Source organism: Peromyscus eremicus, chromosome 2, assembly GCF_949786415.1.
Source record: "Peromyscus eremicus chromosome 2, PerEre_H2_v1, whole genome shotgun sequence".
Classification (NCBI taxonomy): domain Eukaryota; kingdom Metazoa; phylum Chordata; class Mammalia; order Rodentia; family Cricetidae; genus Peromyscus; species Peromyscus eremicus.
In genome coordinates, this window is record NC_081417.1 from 96205740 (window position 1) to 96225048 (window position 19309).

The window sequence follows — 19309 nt, forward strand, 5'->3', positions numbered from 1 at the left end:
AAAGTAAATTGTTTTTATTTATGTTTAGAAATGTTGCTTCACATAGAAGGATTCCATTTTGGAGTAGGTTGGGAAGAGTACTCAGAAGAAGTTGTGTAACTCTGTTTTGCTTTTTTTTTTTTTTTTCAGCTGGCTTTTGATCTGAGTACTTCAGTTTCCTCCACGAAAAGAGCAGCATACTAGATAGATCTGTGTCCTGGCCTCTTGCTTGTAAAAGAATGAAATCTTACAAAGTCCTTCCCCTGGCCTTCCTCTCCTTGGTGCTTTTTCATCAGGTCTGGACTCAGTTTCCACGAGAGTGTGCCAATGTTGAGGCTCTGAGAAGTAGAGTGTGTTGCCCAGACCTGTCCCCTTCCTCTGGACCTGGGACTGACCCCTGTGGCTCATCATCGGGAAGGGGAAGGTGTGAGGCTGTGACTGCAGACTCCCGACCCCACAGTCCCCATTATCCCTACGATGGCAGAGATGACCGAGAGGGCTGGCCTCTGAGGTTCTTCAACAGGACATGTCAGTGCAATGGTAATTTCTCAGGACACAACTGTGGGACCTGCCGTCCTGGGTGGAGAGGAGCTGCGTGCAACCAGAAAGTTCTCACAGGTGAGTGGAAAGATGGGGGAGGCAGTTTCACTGAATAAGATTCAAGGCTATACACAATACACAGAACGCTGAATCACTTAAGTCAGGAAACACCTACAAATCATAGAGCTCAACCGTCTTTCCCCAGTTGAGCAAACTGAAGGTTAGGAAGTTGGAGAAACTTGTCTGGTATAGAAGTTTGGGATTGAACCCCTAACTTTATTTTTTAAGATTTATTTATTTTTTAGGATTGATTGATTGATTGATTTACATTGTTCTGTCTGTATATATTCCTGAGCAACAGAAGAGGGCACCAGATCTCATTATAGATGGCTGTGAGCCATCATGTGGTTGCTGGGAATTGAATTCAGGACCTCTGGAAGAGCTGCCAGTGTTCTTAACCTCTGAGCCATCTCTCCAGCCCTGAAACCCACACCTTTCAACTAATAGTTGTTTCCTTAGGTCTGGAGAGATAGCTCAATGAGTGGTAAGAGCACTTGTTGCCTAAGCAAGAGAACCTGACTTCAGATTCCCAGCATCCACTTAAGAAACTGGGTGTAGCCACATGTGCCTGTAACTCCAGTACTAAGGGTGAGAGACAGGTGAATCTCTGGAGTTTTGAAAAACCACAGGTCTAGCCAAAAAGCGATGAACTCCTGTGAGAGACCCTGTCTCAAGAAAATGAGGTAGAGAGTGATAGTGGACACCTGAAACTCCGCTCTGGTCTTCACACACATGCATATGTCCCACACACACACAGTATTTCCTTTAAAAATACTTAAGCAATCACCATATATTAGGAACTGTTTTTTTTATCACTTGAGGTGTTTGTGCTAATCTTTATACATTAGATTCATAAGGCCAAATTCATGGATCTAGAACTTTGGCAAGCATGGCATTCCCACTGAGATCTATCTAGCTCTAATAATACAGCCTCTTCAAGCAGCTATGATGACCCATAATTCCTCACTGTGGTGAGGGAACTCTTGCATTTTAGATGAAGGAGCAGGTATGTGGAGTACTAAACAGTAATGGTAACAGCACCTGCTTGTTTTCCATGTTTCAGACAATGACTGAGGGTTTCATAGACTAGCTTTTGAGACTTCACTGTCTTCCAAGCCCTGGTCTAATTGTGTGTGTACGTGTGTGTGTGTACGTGCGTGTGTGTGTGTGTGTGTGTGTGTGTGTATGTGTGTGTGTGTATGTGTGTGTATGTGTGTGTGTACGTGTGTGTGTGTGTGTGTGTGTACGTGTGTGTGTGTGTGTGTGTGTGTGTTGCATGCGTGCATGTGTGTTCTCCTTAATGTTTGTGCCTTTGTAAGGCAGGAGTTCTTTTTATCCAAATATTACATACATGAAAATTGAGCCTAAGAAAATGTGTCCAGAAGGACAAATATGGTATGTACTCACTCTTAAGTGGATTCTAGATATAAAGCAAAGAACAATCAGACTGCAGCCCACAGAACCAGGGAGGCTATATGGCAGGGGGGACCCTAGGATGACTGTGGCTTAGAATAAGTTTTGGTTTTACTCAAAAAATAAATAAATAAATAAACAAAAAACAACAACAAAAAAGAAGTTTTGTTAGCCAGGCAGTGGTGGTGCACGCCTTTATTCCCAGCATTCAAGAGGCAGAGGCAGGTGGAACTCTCGGAGTTTGAGGCCAGCCTGGTCTACATAGCAAATTCAAGATAGTCATGTCTTTCTCAAAAAGAAGAAAGGAAAAGAAAGTAGAAAGGAGAAGGAGGAGGAAGTAGTTGTTGTTGCTGTTGTTATTAAATAATATATCCATCCTTTTTGTCTGCTCCCAAAATATGCACACACAAAAATTAAAAGCCCCCCCATCCAAAAGAAAAAAGAAACAAAAATGTGTCAAAAGACAGAAAACTCTCTGTTTTAATCACTAGGCTGTGCTCATCTGTCTTGTTTTTATAAGATTTAGATAATAAAAAATCCTACAGGGTGGTGGTGACATATGCCTTTAATCCCAGCACTCAGGAAACAGAGGCAGGAAGATCTCTGAGTTTGACATAGCCTGATCTACAAAGCAAGTTCCAGGACAGGCAGGGCTACACAGAGAAATCCTATCTCAAAAAAAAGTAGAAAAAAATTTAAAAATGTCAATAATGAACAGAAATAAATATGACAATGTCACAGACCCATAAACCTTCATGTAAGATTAAAGAAAACTTTTAGAAACCCAAGAGTAAATGTTATGGGGTATTCATCATAGAAGACTGCTTGGACATAGGTTTTAGAAAGTCTTTATTAACAAGCCAGCAACTACACTGAGTACTCAGAAACCCAGTGTAGCACTGAACCTTTCTCAGGATGAACTTATATGCAAAAAAAAAAAAAAAAAACGTGTTTTGGGTTGATATACTTCAGTTAACAAGAACAGTTAGCCAGAAGTAGAACTACACAAGCTAAAAAGAAGGGTCAGTACATCTTGAGACTTTCCCACAACTATTTGGACTTTGATGGATTAGGCCTTTGTTTTAATGTTGGCAGGTGGTGCTACCTATGTGCTGAGCTCTACAGCCTTGTTGGCACTTCCATCATGGAGTCAGTTATGCTAAGGTCTCAGGGCCTACTAAGGTCTGGGGCTCCATTACAGTAAATTGCTGAGACAAAGAGGGAGAGGAAGAAAGATCAGTCTAAACAAAGATTTAATTAGAGATATTTTTAAGAACATACAGATTGAGAATTTCTAATGAAAAATTCCATAATTCCCCAAACTCTGAAAGTTTTCAAGCCCAACATGGTATCACAAATGGAAAGCCACATACATTAGTCTTTGTTTTAAACACAAAATAATGAAACTATGGTTAAAATTGTCTTCAGGCTATGTGTATAACAGAGTGTATAAGAAACAAATGAATTTTACATTTAACTTCGGACCCAACTCCCAAAATATAATGTATAAGAAAATATTTCAAAATTTGTAAACTCCAAAACATATCTGGTCCCAATCATGTTGGAAATGATACTTAACCAGTTAAATAACTTATAAAAGATTTGAATGGGTACACATACGGCCATTAATGGTTACAGGAGGCATAGCATGTAGTAATATGATTGTGCTAATTTTCACATCTTAATCTTTTCATCCTTACAGTCAGGAGAAATCTTCTTGACTTAAGTACAGAAGAAAAGAGTCACTTTGTCAGAGCCTTGGATATGGCAAAGCGCACAACTCACCCTCAATTTGTTATTGCCACAAGGAGGTCAGAAGCCATACTGGGACCAGATGGCAACACACCACAATTCGAGAACATTTCCATTTACAACTACTTTGTTTGGACACACTATTATTCAGTCAAAAAAACCTTCCTTGGGATAGGACAGGAAAGCTTTGGTGATGTGGATTTCTCTCATGAAGGACCGGCTTTTCTCACGTGGCACAGGTACCATCTGCTGCAGCTGGAGAGAGACATGCAGGTATGTTCCATCTTGGTTTTGAGGTCCCTGTGTGTAAATCACTGTGATTTACTTTGTCTTGAATGACAAGAATGAGCAGTGACAAAGCAATCACATTATCAGGGTACTTGTGACTTTCAGGTAAGATTCTTCCCACTCTGATTAATCGCTAATGCATTAACCCTGATCTTGTGTTCAGTAAAGTAAAAGTAATGTTAATGATGAGAAAAACAATGGAGACCTGGTTTGGGCAAGAATTAAAAGTTTCGAATTTTCTACAGCTTGGTAACCGGAACAAAATGGTGAAGGTAACAAAAGAAATCTGTTTTCTGGGCTTCTTCCTGAACTGTGGAATGTAGGCAGGCGCCACCTCCTGGGGAGTGGTGGACCTGCATGTCTCACTCTTCCATCCATAGGCATCCCTCCTCAAAATAGCTGATGATTCTAGAGACTAAATACTTTCCTGTTCACTGAACTATATTTTTCCATGGCCCCTACCACTTTAAGGCTTAGAGAAAAGCCCCACACAAAAGCATCACATAAATGTAAAAAATGATGGGTGTGTTCATTTTCTTGGAGGTAGGACTCATTCACTCTATATGTGTGTACATATTTGTAAATGTATATATATATATATATATATATATATATATATATATATCGTGTTTATATGTGTGTATCTACATTCATATATACATTCAAATATATCAAAACATCATTTTACATAACTTTAATATATATTGTTTCTAAAAGGATCTCAAAACAACATATCTTTAGACATGAATTTTCATTTGAAAACTAGCTTTTTGAAGGGGAACATAAAGTAGACTTCAACTGGAGCTCAATAAGGCTTTTTTTTTAAGAAGATGCACTCAAAACACACTAACATATCTAGTATCATAAATATCTTATTGTTGTCTTTTCACTAACTGAACTCCTTTTTGAGAAAAATATTGTCATTCAGAAAGTGAACAGTTTAGGGATTGTGAGTTTAGCTTAACGATAGACCACTTGCCTAGTAAGCACACTGCTCTATGAGCAGTCCCCAGCCCAAATAAAACTGTTTATTATTGGATCTCAATTATTAAGTCTATAAACTAAGCTCGTTTCCTATACGAAACAACAGTCATGTATCTCTATCCCAAAGTTAAAGTCTTAAAATTATCTTGAAAAAAAAAAACTGTCCAAACTTATTTGTTGGTTTACTGGGCACTGTGCTAGCCTTTCGAGGGAAAACAATGGTTAGAAGAGAGAATTGATGCACTGCAATACAGAGTGATCGTTGACAGGAATCTGTTCATATACACTTTGAAGGTGATACAATGGGTCCATCTAGTCCTCTCAGGATCATATTTTAAAGCTCTGATTACAAGGAAGACATGTGATAGATTGTGCGTACATAACTCTGTCATCTGTAACTAACTGGAGATCTTCATTCCCTCAAGGCATTTCCCAATGACACATCAGAATTTGAAAAGGCGAGTAGGAAGTGTCTCATGCCTTCATTCTGCTGTGTCACTTCCACCCTGGTGACTTACGTTTTCTAGCACAAGGCATCATCATGTTCCAGACTACCTGTGACACACAACACCATAGGAATGTGCTCTGGCTCCCAAATGTCAGTTGCCCAGCTACACTTAGTCTTGATTCATAATGAGCCCCTGGAAGTTGTCCCTAACTTTTGGGAAGCACAATGACAGTTTTTGCATGACTAATACAAACCCATTGTGATCAAATAAGTAGGGATGCCTTAAAAAGCGTCTGAGCTCTAAAACACCCAAGAATAAGGAGATGCAGACTAGAAGGGAGCTACAGTAAAGGAGCAGAAGTATACCCGGGCTTGAAAGACACAGAAGGCAAAAAGCAGCTCTCCACTAACTCTCATCCTCTGAAAGCAATTCCCCAAGGGCCAAAAGAAAATGAATGAAGGAAGTAGTGTTTTAAGAAATTCGGTAAAATAAGTATGTGTCCTTGATCTCAAGTATTTTCAAAAAGTGTGATATAGTTTCTAACTGGAAACTAGGTCACTGGTCCTAAGAACAATAGGCACAGAATTCATCCTGCTTCTGTTTAGCATTTTGTCTGTGAGCTTCAGGCAGATGCCTGTCTTCCTAGGTCAGCTTTGCAGCATAGGTCTCTAAACAAAATTCTTTTTGTCCTTTGCAAATAGAGTCTGTGTGAGACAAAGCAAACCAAAATCTACCTAACTACAGTCATTCAGGCCACATTAAAAACAAAACCCCAAACCTACTATTCCACAAATCATTTCAAAGCTGAGGTCACATGCTGCTCAGAGTTGGTGGTACTTCCATTAAAAATAGGAAATTAAGCAGGGCAGTGGTGGTGCACCCCTTTAATCCCAGCACTCGGGAAGCAGATCTCTGTGAGTTCGAGGCCAGCTTGGTCTACAAAGTCCATGACAGCCAGAGCTGTTACACAGAGAAACCCTGTCTCTGGAGGGGAAAAAAAAAAAAAAACACCTAAAAATAATACCTTAACACACAGAGAGAAAATAATACCTTAACACATAGAGCTAACAGAAAAAGGACACCGGAGTCAAGCAAGCCAAGAGACAGGATGTAAGTAGAAGAAGGGACCACTAACGGATTTCTGTGATTTAGGATATGCTGCAAGAGCCTTCTTTCTCCCTTCCTTACTGGAATTTTGCAACCGGGAAAAACGTCTGTGATATTTGCACCGATGACTTGATGGGATCCAGAAGCAACTTCGATTCTACGCTTATAAGCCCCAACTCGGTCTTTTCTCAATGGAGAGTGGTCTGCGAGTCCTTAGAAGATTACGACACACTGGGAACAGTTTGTAACAGTAAGACCCAAATGACAGCTACTGTTCACACTTCTTTATTAGATGAAGAGATTGTGCTGCCTGCAAGGCCTTTCTTCACAATGAAATCTGCTACCATTGCAGAGGCACATTGAGCCCCTAGGAGACTCATGTCAGTCTACAAGGTGCTCCTGGGAAATACAAAGTACCTGTGTATGTTACTATTTTTTTTTTTTTTTTTTAGCAATTTGATCAGTACATCGCTAACTTTATTTTAAAAAATCCTAGAGTCTATTAATCCTCTTACTACACTAAGCACTGCTTAGCAGTCATGTGCCTTGGGGTGGAATCTTACTGAAAATATCCCCCAGGAATATCTGAAATGTGCAAAAATTAGTGGAAGTGCTCTGGGAGCAGAACAAGAAGGAGGGGAGCAAAAACGGGAAAATTCCATGTTTGTTCAGAGAACTAAAACCCAAACGGGATCCCTTTCTTAGAAAAGGAAGATGTGGTAACAGCAACGGCTGCTCTAGCTCTCCTAAAGGGAATAGACACAGGTCCGGCCATTGTGCCTCTGCCGCAGAACATTTCTGCTATGCACTGGTCTGTTCGTGAGCTTCCTGTTTTCCTCCACCAAACACAGTTACCCTCCCTGCGCTACTAACACAGTCTTTTTGTTTGTTTGTTTTTGTTTGTTTGTTTTTCGAGACAGGGTTTCTCCGTGTAGTTTTGGTGCCTGTCCTGGAACTCACTCTGTAGATCAAGCTGGCCTCGAACTCACAGAGATCCGCCTGGCTCTGCCTCCCAAGTGCTGGGATTAAAGGCCTGCACCACCACCACCTGGCTACTAACACAGTCTTAATTGTTGGTGTTCTCTATTATTTCTTGTGTTTTTTCTACTTCAGGTATTTCTGGATATTTTAAATATTTGATTTTCCATATAAAAATTAGAGTTGTGACTTATTATTATGTTTGTGATCTATCACTCTTCTTGTATTTTATGTATTAATTTTTGTATTGCTTTAGGAGCCTAAGAAGAGAATAGTTTAAATACATCCAAGGAACTAAGTACATTTTTTTCTTTCACCATTAGAAAGGTAGTTATTTTTGTACTACTATAAGAAATGTGATAATACATGAAAGTTTCCTTTAGCAGTCTAACACCTGAGCAATTGGGTCCACCTTGTGACAGAAAATGAAACTGAAGGTCAGAGGATCTGTACATACTAACACATTCATCTTTCTCACCAGGCTGTTATGTTTAGGGCTGGGAGTTCTTAGATATTTTCCTGCCATGCTGATACTTAGACATAATCATGGTGTGTGTGTGTGTGTGTGTGTGTGTGTGTGTGTGTGTGTTTATGTTCATGAGTGTGCATATACACATGTGTATACATATGTGTATGCCATAGGACACCTTCAATTGTCGTTGATTTAGCTCTGTCTAACCTATTTTCTTTTAGTTTTGAGACAGTGTCTCACTGTGTAGCTCTGGCTGTCCTGCAACTTACTATGTAGCCTAGGCTGGCCTCTGACTCATAGACATCCAACTGCCAAACTGTTGCTGTCTCTCAAGTGCTGGGATTAAAGCCAGGCTCCAGGCTCCATCTGGCTTTGGGGTGGGGGAGCAAGGTTTCTTACTGCCCAGAATTCATCAAGGGCTCACTACCAAGCCTGGGACTCTACCTGTCTCTGCCTTTTCAATGTTAATATTGTAAGTGTGCCCTAACGTACTTCATTTTATTCCTGTGGGTTCTTGGGTCAAACTCGGGTCTCAAGCACTTGACTTTTATATGCTATCTTCCCAATCTAGAAAGAAATATTCTTTAAAAGTCGATGAAAATATAACATAGGAGGAAAAAAATAAAAGTGAAAGTATTTCATTTTGTCATAGTTTTTCCTATCATTCAATTTAACAAGCCTCACAACTTTGGGAAAAGCTGAAGAGTATTTATTCTGGGTTAAACAAATTTTAAGATTGTCCACTGTGACAATTCAAGATGTAAAAAGCAAACACCATATTTATTGAACATGGTAGAGAAGGCTGGCATGATGGTTCTGCAGGTAAAAACTCACATTGCCAAGACTGACGGCCTGAATCCAATTCCTAGGACCCACACGGTGGTCCTGGGACTGCTGCATATGCACACATAGACACACACACACACACACACACACACACACACACACACACACACACTAAACTTTAAAAATCAAACATAGTAAAGAATAAAGGAAGAGTTTGTATCAATCACAGCATATGTCTCATACAGTATGAGATTCTTACTATATGTCTTCTTCAATTCTCATGGAAATTATTTCTTTTATCCTGCTTCTGTCTGAGAAGATTTTATTCATTTCTATAGATTCATTGACATCTTCTTCAGGAGACTGGTGCATGCATGTCCTTGGATTAACCTTTCCTTGATCTAGGGATTCCAGACTTATATTGTTATTTACTTGTTTGACTAAATTTAATGGGTGGGAAAAGTGAGTTAGTGACACCTGACAACCTTTCAGCCCTCCTAATGCATCTGTGAGTCATCATATGAAAAACACTGCTTCTTTCTTCACAGGATTTCTTAAAGCTATTTTTCCCTCACACATTCTGGACTTCTCATTCATTCCAATGTGAAAATTTTACAGGACTGTAAGTCATAGGACATTGGTGGCCGAACTGGCAGAAGTTGTCCATGTGCAAACTAAATTTAAAAACCACTGGGGTAAAATTAAAGTGGCTCCACTAGTTTCTTTTACTACCCAAAGTCTCAACCATGAAACTCCACTAGATGAACTAGGATGCGGTTGCTCGCAACCAAAGTGGACAGTACTTTCAAACTTCATGGGATTTATTGATAATTTCCCCAAACAGTAATCCCCAAAATACTAGCTAAAAGTCAGACTTTAGATCTAGTGATGCCTGAAGGTTTTTTGAGCATAGTCTATACCCCCCAAAATATACATGGATACTGCAATCCTAATACAGGTCTGTTTTATCGCTATGGTGTTTAATGGTTGTTATGCTAATGAAGCAGGTAGGCAGCATTGTGCCTAGGATTCAACATAGGACATTTGTGAATGAAGACGAAAACAAGCTGAAGTTGCAGTGCTGCCCCTCACAAGCCAATCGATTATTTGCCTTGTCCCTGGGGGGCACTTAGGAGTCTATCAATCACCATGGTATCCTCACAAAAAGTGCTCTTAACCATTCTTACCCTGCCCCACTCACGTAAGGCTCCAATTTCCCTCCACTTCCCAAAGAATTTAATATAACTTTCTGAACTTGTACTGGATTTCTTCACAACGTGGCTCTGGTCTGGCTTCCCATCATCCCTACAGTCTGCTCTGCTCCTTGCAAGCTCTTCACCAAAGAGATCTCTTTTAGCAGCCATAGGAAAGTGTGCATCAACTCCCTGTCACTCTTAGGAAACACCAGGCACTGTGTGCCAGGAATGATGAGAGAGTTCATGTCCTCCAGAGACAAAAAGGAGGGAGCTTATGGCTTTTTGCTAATGTTCCTCTCTAGACTACTCACCTTGCAAAATTTCTCTGACTTTACTTAAAGAAATTCTTCCTAGTCATTCAGAGTTCCTTGTAAATCTATTCTTTATTATTCTCTCTCTCTCTCTCTCTCTCTCTCTCTCTCTCTCTCTCTCTCCCTCCCTCCCTCCCTCCCTCTCTTTACCTTTCTTCTCTCCCTTAAGGCATCCATATTTCCCTTCAAAAGGTTTAATGATGGCATTAATTGATTCAAACAAACAAACAAAAAAGATGGAAAACATTTGTTGATTGAAATAAGCACAATATTTCAAGGAGATTTGGGGGTATTTTTTTCTTATTTCTCCGAAGACTTGTAATAGATGGAATTTGGGTATGATTTTTCATATATATGTGAAATATATGTTTTAGGGTTTTTGTTTGCATTTGTTTTTGTTTATTTGGAGATTTAGGGCTTTTCTGTTGTTTTTTGGTTTGGTTTTGGGGGGGAGGTTCTTTTTCTGTTTGTCTTTTTTTTGTTTTGTTTTGTTTTGAGACATGGTTTTTTTAATGTAGCCTTGGTTGTCCCGGAACTAGCTTTATAGACCAGGCTGGCCTGGAACTTAGAGATCCACTTGCCTCTGTCTCCCAAGTGCTGGGATTAAAGGCGTGTGCCACCACTGCCTAACTTATATTTTAATTTTTAATTTAGTTTTATAAGGTTATTTAAAAAAATTTAATTTCTTATATTCTTACATTCTTTCAACAAAACTTGTTGTCATTTAGTAGCACTCAGACCCATGTCTGTCAACGTGATTATTGTTTCCTTCCAGTGTTTTGAAACATCAGGCTGTCTCAATTCACAGAAGTAGGACAATGTAATTTAGATGTTTTTCACTGTAAGCATGTCTTTTCATATTTCTTTCACAAGGATCTAATTTTTGGGGTTTTCACTGTATACAAAAGAGCAGTGCTCAGACCCGTAGCCATTCTTTAACTGTGTGCATGCCTTTCCTCCCTAGGCACTGAGGGTGGGCCCATCAGGAGAAATCCAGCTGGAAATGTGGGGAGACCAGCAGTGCAGCGGCTTCCTGCGCCACAGGATGTCATTCAGTGCTTGGAGGTCGGTGTGTTTGACACACCGCCTTTTTATTCCAATTCTACAAACAGTTTTCGAAACACAGTGGAAGGCAAGTAAACAAACAAAACCAAAACCAAGACAATTGGCGTTTTGAATTAGTCTAGTTGGGTGAGTGGAGTGCCCCAAATTGGTTATTTTTTAAAAGGATTTTGAATGTCATATTGATCACATGGGTTTATACGAACTGGCTGTTGATTTTGTCACAATTTCGGATTCAAAAAATAAGGGGAGTATCAAACTCTCTTTGATTACCAAAGATATATTTGATTATCAGAGGAAAAAGTCCTGGGGGATTATTGTTTCAAACCGGCTAAGTTTCTCCAGTCTCTTAAACCTAGTGCCTGGCACCTATCAGACTTCATGTATAATAACATCATACTATAGAACTACAGGGGACTTTTGTAGTCATAAAATAGTTTCTTTTAAAAAGGTAAGATTAACAATTATTTTATGTTCCAATTACCTGACAGTCTGTAAGGTCTGGTTTGGGCAGTTTTATTTAAGTTGAAACACTTTGTAACAAATTGTGAAGGTCTATAAACAATTAAATAAGTGTCTACTGAATTTTAGCTTGATTTTCCTCATTTCACAGCAATAAAAGTATTTTGAAGTTGAAGTAGTGCAGTGACTTTCCTGAGATAGTAAACATCAATATATTCAGACTTCTAAAGGAATATAATTACGTCTAACTTAATTTTAAATTTGTTACTATTGAAATTCCCAAGTACCAGCATCAGAAGTCAAGTGCACCAACCCGCTTCCAATAGCAATGATTCTCTCTCTCCTATAATCAGAGATATGTAAGATATAAATCCAATCACTAATTTTAATTCTACTTCCTTTTACTATCAAAATTGTATATTCTCCTTATTTTCATTTAAATAATACTAACTCACTAACAGAGTTGATTCAATATTTACTATGATATTTACTGCATATAGGTACTAAAATCTGGTATTTATAAGGCTAAAGTACTGATTTTTTTAAAAGCAATGTGCTATGTTCCTTGAGTAATAATAAATTAGGAAAATGAATGAATGAGTGAGTGAGTGAACATATATACATGGTAGTTCAGCCCAATCAGACACGCTTAACTCGATCACACATCACAAGCCCTCCAACTGCTTTCTGACCTATTTGGCACTTATCATCATATGTTTAATATGTAGAGGGACTATAAAAATTCTCTAAATATTTTGACAGAAATCTTTCCAGATGTTTAAAACTGTAGAGAAAAAGAGAGAAAGTGGGGACATTTTAGCATCCCCACAAAATTAATTTTCTAAAAATAAATATGCTGGCAGTCATTCAAAGGGAGGAAGAGAGGAGAGTTTCCAGGACAGTGACAGCAGTATTCCCAGTGGTGGAAGCAGTAGCTGGGGGATTTCCACTGTCTCTGTTTCCATGCGGAACAATCTGTGCCTTGTCAAAATTCAGCATTCATGCATTTTGACTGTTGTCTTCTGCAGGTTGTTAGTGTTAACCTAGAAGCTACATTTGGAAAGCCACACTACCAGCTCAGAACTAACCTAGTTCTGAGTATAGCAAGCAAATGTCATCAGCCATTACTACAGAGAGACAACACTATTATACTGGGGCAATATTTAGCCTGGCGAGCTTTGAAAAATAGTTTCCTAATAATAATCACTGCTGTTGACTTGCAATGTTTTCTACTATTTCCATCCTTACTTTTAAATGTAGGTTACAGTGATCCCACGGGGAAATACGACCCTGCTGTTCGAAGCCTTCACAACCTGGCCCACCTTTTCCTGAACGGAACAGGAGGACAAACGCATCTGTCTCCCAATGATCCAATTTTCGTCCTCCTGCATACTTTCACTGATGCAGTCTTTGACGAATGGCTAAGGAGGTATAACCCTGGTGAGATGCTTTCATATGATTTTGCGGGCTTTGCAAAGGGATTATTCTCATGCTGTGGTTATCAATTTAAACTAGCACTTGACAACCGTAAAGTACCCTCCAAAATAAAGATGCAGCAGCTCTCCCATCCAGCCACTGCCAAATACTCAAAACCACTATGAATACTACAGAAGTCTCTCAGTACAGTTACCATTAAGATGTCACTACAGGCATTTTTGTCATGAAAAGATGACTCCCGTGTGTTCCAAGTTTTTCTTACTCATATTTTCCAACAAACCCTCTCATTGCTTTTTAATATAGATGAAGGAATGTTACAGATCTTCTCTTGGATTTCACAAAAGACTGAACATGCCATGTCTATAATCTGCAGTTCTGAGTTGTATTACTTTATGGCCTCCAGAAATGGAAATTTGCTCAACTTGAAAAGTTATAAGGTTTTATGTCATGCCATAGGAGATCTCTTTTAAGTTCATTTCAATGCATTCTTTAAAATATTATTTTAGAGACCTCATTTACTGCACTCCTACTCAGCCAAGAGAAGTATGTTGCTTTTCAAAACTATGAAAGTACTTCCACTGGTTTAAACATCATAAATTTTTATACTTTGGAAATGTTCTGAGTTTTAGCTACCGTGCTTTTATCATGCACACACAGTATTGAAGATTAGTTCTCTATTGCTTTATCTATCCAGTAAGGCCCTCACACATCTTTGTGTGTAACAGAAACCTCTATTGCAACCTTTCCCAGACCACTAATCTATGTGTTGATCAAAATATGTTATTCTGTCAGAATCATTTAAGAAACCAGTAATTTGCCAGGTATGGTAGTGTCTATAATTCCAGTACTCAGAAGTTTGAAGGAGAGGATCTAGAGTTTAATGCCAGCCTGTGCTGTAAAGGGAGGTGTAGTCTCAAAAAAGAAAAAACAGAAAGGCAATTCATGCATAAATACTTGCTCAATTGTAAATTTGTTATGAATTCAATAATTGGTATCCTGCTTCATATTTCATATGTATTTAAATGCATAACGGCAACAGATAATCAATTACTTATACAGTGTTAGTTTCTGTCTTAGTCACTGTTCTGTTGCTATAAAGAGACACCATGACCCAGACAACACTTATAAAAGAAAACATTTAATTGGGTGCTTACTTAGTAGTTTCAGAATGTTAGTCCATTATCATCATGGTGGGAAGCAGACAAGCATGATGCTGGAGCAGTAGCTGAGAGCTTACATCTATCCATAGGCAGCAGGCAGAGAGAAAAAGACAATGAACTTGGAGTGGGCTTTTGAAACCTCAAAGCCTACCCCCAGTGACACACCTCCTCTAATAAAGTCCCACCTACTCCAAAAAGACCACACCTCCTAGTCCTCCTAATCCTTCTCAGACAGATCTACTCCCTGGTGACTAAGCATTTAAATGTATGGGCCTGTGGGGACCATTCTCATTCAAACCACCATAATTTCTTTAAAATAAAATAAGAGATTAATTTTTTATGATTCAATCTGAGTACAGTAAACTACATTTTTCCACTTCCCCAACTTTGAAATCATACTCCCCACTCCTTAATCCATACCTTTACTTCAGGCACTTGCTTTTTACCAATCCCTCCAGTGTTCAACTTAATAGTTGTAAGAACAAGATTGTTCTGTTTACAGTAATGGCTATCACTTTGGGTGTGTTTGATTAGATTATTTTTATTATAACACTATATAAACTGGAGTTGATAGGTTAGGAGTTAACAAAATCAGCTCTTGTTAAGTATAGACTTTTGAGAACTAGCCAAAAACATACAAGTAATATATAGGCAGTCATTCCCCGTGCTGTGGGTGTTAGACTTCTCAAAGGGAATGGAAATACTCTCTTGTTATAGTTTTCTAGAAACCATGAAAATGTGTACTCTTTTGCTTTTCAGATTCTGGTTGAAAAAATAATTATTGCTCATTCATACAAATTTCTTAAAGACTCTCCAAGTCTAATCTAAAGGTTGTTGATGAACCAGAAAGCTGTGTTTTCTTATTGTCCCCCGGCCTCCTCTGCTTGAGCTCTGTGCAGTTTAAGGTTTCTCAGCTACTAGGCTCTCAGTAGGTAGAGAAAGGCCATAAATAAACAATAGTCAGCCTGTGACACTGTTCTGATAAAATATAGTCTTAAATTATAGAAAAAGTCAATGCTGAAAATTTGCACAAAAATGAAAACTGACCAACCAGACACCTTCTCAAATATCTCATTTATTTCTAAATGTCCATTGGGAAAGGATGTCATGAAGTAATAAAAGCAGCAAAAGCAAGAATTAGGGAAGAATCTCTAAACAGTTCCATAAAGCTGAGAACAGTCCAGGAGCAGAAAGGATGGGGTTATTTTTCTGAACTCTGTCAAAGGTTTTAAACATATTGAAGATTCTTCAGAAATCAGAATTGTACAATTATAAAAACCAGAAGTCAGAATAACAACCTTAAAAAAGCTAAAGCAGGTTGTTGTCTTTCAATATGAGGCTGCAGAATCCTATTGCTGAACACAAAACAAAACAGTACATCCAAATGCTAGCAACAATTATGTTGATTTTTATTTATTAATTTTGTGGGGTTTTTTGGTTTGTTTGTTTGTTTTGAGACAGAGTTTCACTATGTAGGCCTGCCTCACCTGAAACTATCTATGTAGCCAGAATGGCCTCAAACTCACAAAGACCTGTCTGTCTCTGTCTCTTACCACTACTATTACAAATCTGAGTAACATATAATTCAATATCCCTCTTTCATTACTGTAGAATTATGTGTTGTTTCACCATAGTAGCCCAGAGCTCCATGATTTTTTTTTTCAGAAAAAGTAGTTTGTACATTTCCCAAAATGATTGCTACTTCTTGAACTAGGAAAGAAATGAAGCAATCATAAATCCTTTCACAAACATTAATTGATCACCTAATGTTTCTTGGACAACATTCTAGGTGCCAGAAGTTGAATGCAGAACTTAGTAGTTTCTTCCCAGAATTTTCACACCTGTTAGTAGAAAATAGAATAGCCAAATATAAATAAATACAGTATAGTAGAAATACAGTATAGTAGGAAGTGGAAAGTTTTTGTAAGTAAATAAAAATCAGAAAATGAGATTGAGAACGCAGTGTAGGCAAATGGAAAAAGATCCTCCCAAAACAAAGGAACAGGAAGGAACCTGATAAGCTGGAGCAGATGCACATTGGGAAGAGGAGGTGGAGGGATTGGGGTCTGCAGGAAAATGAGAGTACAAGGTCACTGAGAAATGGGGATCATTAGAAGGATCTTGCTGAGGGAAGTTACTGGTGATCCAGTTGTGGCTCTTGCTTGTGTTGTGATTTCTTTGCCCATTTTAGTGAACTGTATCTCATAGCTGAAGACAAACTGAACTGAGAGTGATCAGTCAGGATTCAATAGACAGGTAAAACGGAGAGTTTAAAATTGTAGCTGGGTTACAAGCCTCACCATGTAACTTCCCCGGGTTACTAATACTAAAACATTATATATATATTTGAGGTCAAGGACAATCATCTCTCAAGTTTGAATTACAGACCATTATAGAGAACAGGCAGGTCTGGCTTTTCATTGACTGAAAAATATGTTCTGTGGATTTATTTAAATTAAATTAGCTTGTATAGTTTAAAAACAGAATAGCTGGTGAGAATCTTTTTTTTTTTTTTTTTTTTTTTTTGGTTTTTCGAGACAGGGTTTCTCTGTGTAGCTTTGGAGCCTGTCCTGGAATCCGCCTGCCTCTAACTCCCGAGTGCTGGGATTAAAGGTGTGCCCCACCACCGCCCGGCCTGGTGAGAATCTTATACAGTATTGTCACTCAACTCCTGTGACTTTAAAGGTTCTATCAAGACGAGTGTTGGTGCCACACTCACCCTGTTTGGCAGTGAGACTTGCCTTGTGCCTATATTTGCTATAAACTTTGAAAACACGTTTCACACACTCCTTGCATATTAGCCACCTTCAGAGCGTAACAACTACTCTGATACCAACTTTCTGTCTGCTGACAAGGTGCCTTTGGAATATTTTAGATATTTCTACTTTTCCATTGGAAAATGCTCCTATTGGACACAACAGGCAATATAACATGGTACCATTCTGGCCTCCAGTTTCCAACACAGAGATGTTTGTTACTGCACCAGACAACCTGGGATATGCTTATGAAGTTCAATGGCCAGGTCAGTGTTGTCAATGTATTTTTACTGTGGTGTTCTCCAAAAGCAAATCGGTCATCTTAAAAGAAAGGTCCTCACAGTGTGTTGAGGCTGGTGTGTTCTATTGGATATGAAGTTTTCCCATAGATTCTTGTTTGGAAATAAAAAGTAGGAAATTATCCTTTATTGGGTACTCACTCTGACCAGTATTGAGATAATTTAACAACACTCCATCTTATTTAATCTTCAAAATCTTATTTAATCTTCATAATAGAGGTAAGTATTTTATTTCTCATTTTGCAGATAAAGAAACTCAAACTTAGAAATTCATTCTAACACTAGAGAGGCTATGTTCCACAGCAAGGAAGAAATGAATTTTCAACTTAGACCCCTGTGATGTCACCAATTACTCATGAGACCATGCCACTTCCATTTATTTATAAATGAAGATGGAGTAAGATATTCAAAGCTGCTTTTTTTTGATATTTTAAAATTCAAGACTTTCAATTGTAAATTTTCCCCCAACAAAATACCAAAACATAGTGAGAGATCACAGAACTTGGGACTGATTAAAACTGACTCCCAAACCCAGAAATTCTCCTACAGCCCATGGACCCTGGGCAGGGTCTCAATTCTTTGAGCCATCGTGTCTTTAGCTTTGGAATGGCAATAATGTCAATCTCAAAATGACTCATTCACAGAAAGAATTAAGACGTACCTTCAAGATGGCAGGTGCTAAGTAATAGGGCCAATAAAAACTAAATATGAGGGTCTCTCCTAGAGTGCTTTGAACAGTGCCTAAATGTGAGCTGTCCAGTTTGGGTGATAATTATTTCAATGTTTATCTGACTCTCATCTTGTTTTCCCAATAGATCAGGAGTTCACTGTATCTGAAATCATTACCATTGCTGTAGTGGCTGTGCTGTTACTTGTGGCTGTCATTTTTGTGGGAGCTTCTTGTCTGATCCGTTCTAGAAGCACCAAGAATGAAGCCAGTCAGCCTCTTCTCACTGATCACTACCAACGCTATGCTGAGGAATATGAGGAGCTCCCGAATCCTAATCAGTCCATGGTATGACAGTCACCTGTCCTCTAATGCAGGAGGATGGAAATGACCTGTTTGAAACACAGTTATCACCCATATTCCCTTTTGCCTCCTTCCTTTCTTACATAGACGTGTGTTGGAATTAAAGCAATGTTAATGCTGCATTTCAGAGATGAGAATTCAGAGTCTTTTCAATGGGTTCAAATCATTAGTTCTATTTAAGATGGCATATGGTACCAGCTCAATAATATCTAAGGGGATACTGTGATGAGCTTTGTTGTATTCTAAAGATTACCTAAGTGCTGTGAATGAGCAATGCTTTGTGTGCACAGGGAAATAAGATTGATGTAAAAATCTCTACTTCAATTGTTTGAGTGGCTGTTCTCACACTGTTAACATGTGAGTGCATTGCTATTATTGGTACTGATCAACAGAGATGAAGGCAGCCTTGCTGAACGGTTATATTACATTACTTTGTAAACAAATAGGATCCCAACTAGCTTTCTGAAACTGGTCTCTCATTTTGGTGTCAGCATACATAATTTGGGCTCAGGGGCAAGCCTGTCACAAAGTCACAATTCTTGTCACACTTTGTAAAGGCAAAAGCTTCACTTTACTAGAACACAGCAAAAGCTTCACTTTACTAGAACACAGCTGTGTTTGCCACTATGTTCCTGAACTTAGCTCTCTGGACAGAAAACTGCTGTGCCACAGTTCACCTCCTAATTCTAGTGTCTCAGAGGTCTGCAGAGAAAGAGGAAGACAAAGGACATGGTGCTTTGTGGGTAACATCAGATGCATTTTTCAACAGCATTCTTCCACCGCTTACC

General features: G+C 38.7%; 1 protein-coding gene across 1 annotated transcript; it reads left to right on the forward strand.

Annotated features, from left to right (window-relative positions):
• The first annotated feature begins 218 nt into the window (after positions 1-218).
• Positions 219-18512, forward strand: Tyrp1 (tyrosinase related protein 1). The gene is made up of 7 exons (XM_059255949.1): positions 219-597; positions 3695-4017; positions 6618-6822; positions 11280-11447; positions 13100-13279; positions 17312-17458; positions 18307-18512. Exons 1-7 carry the CDS (start codon positions 219-221, stop codon positions 18510-18512), a joined length of 1608 nt encoding a protein of 535 aa, XP_059111932.1.
• The last annotated feature ends 797 nt before the right edge of the window (positions 18513-19309 follow it).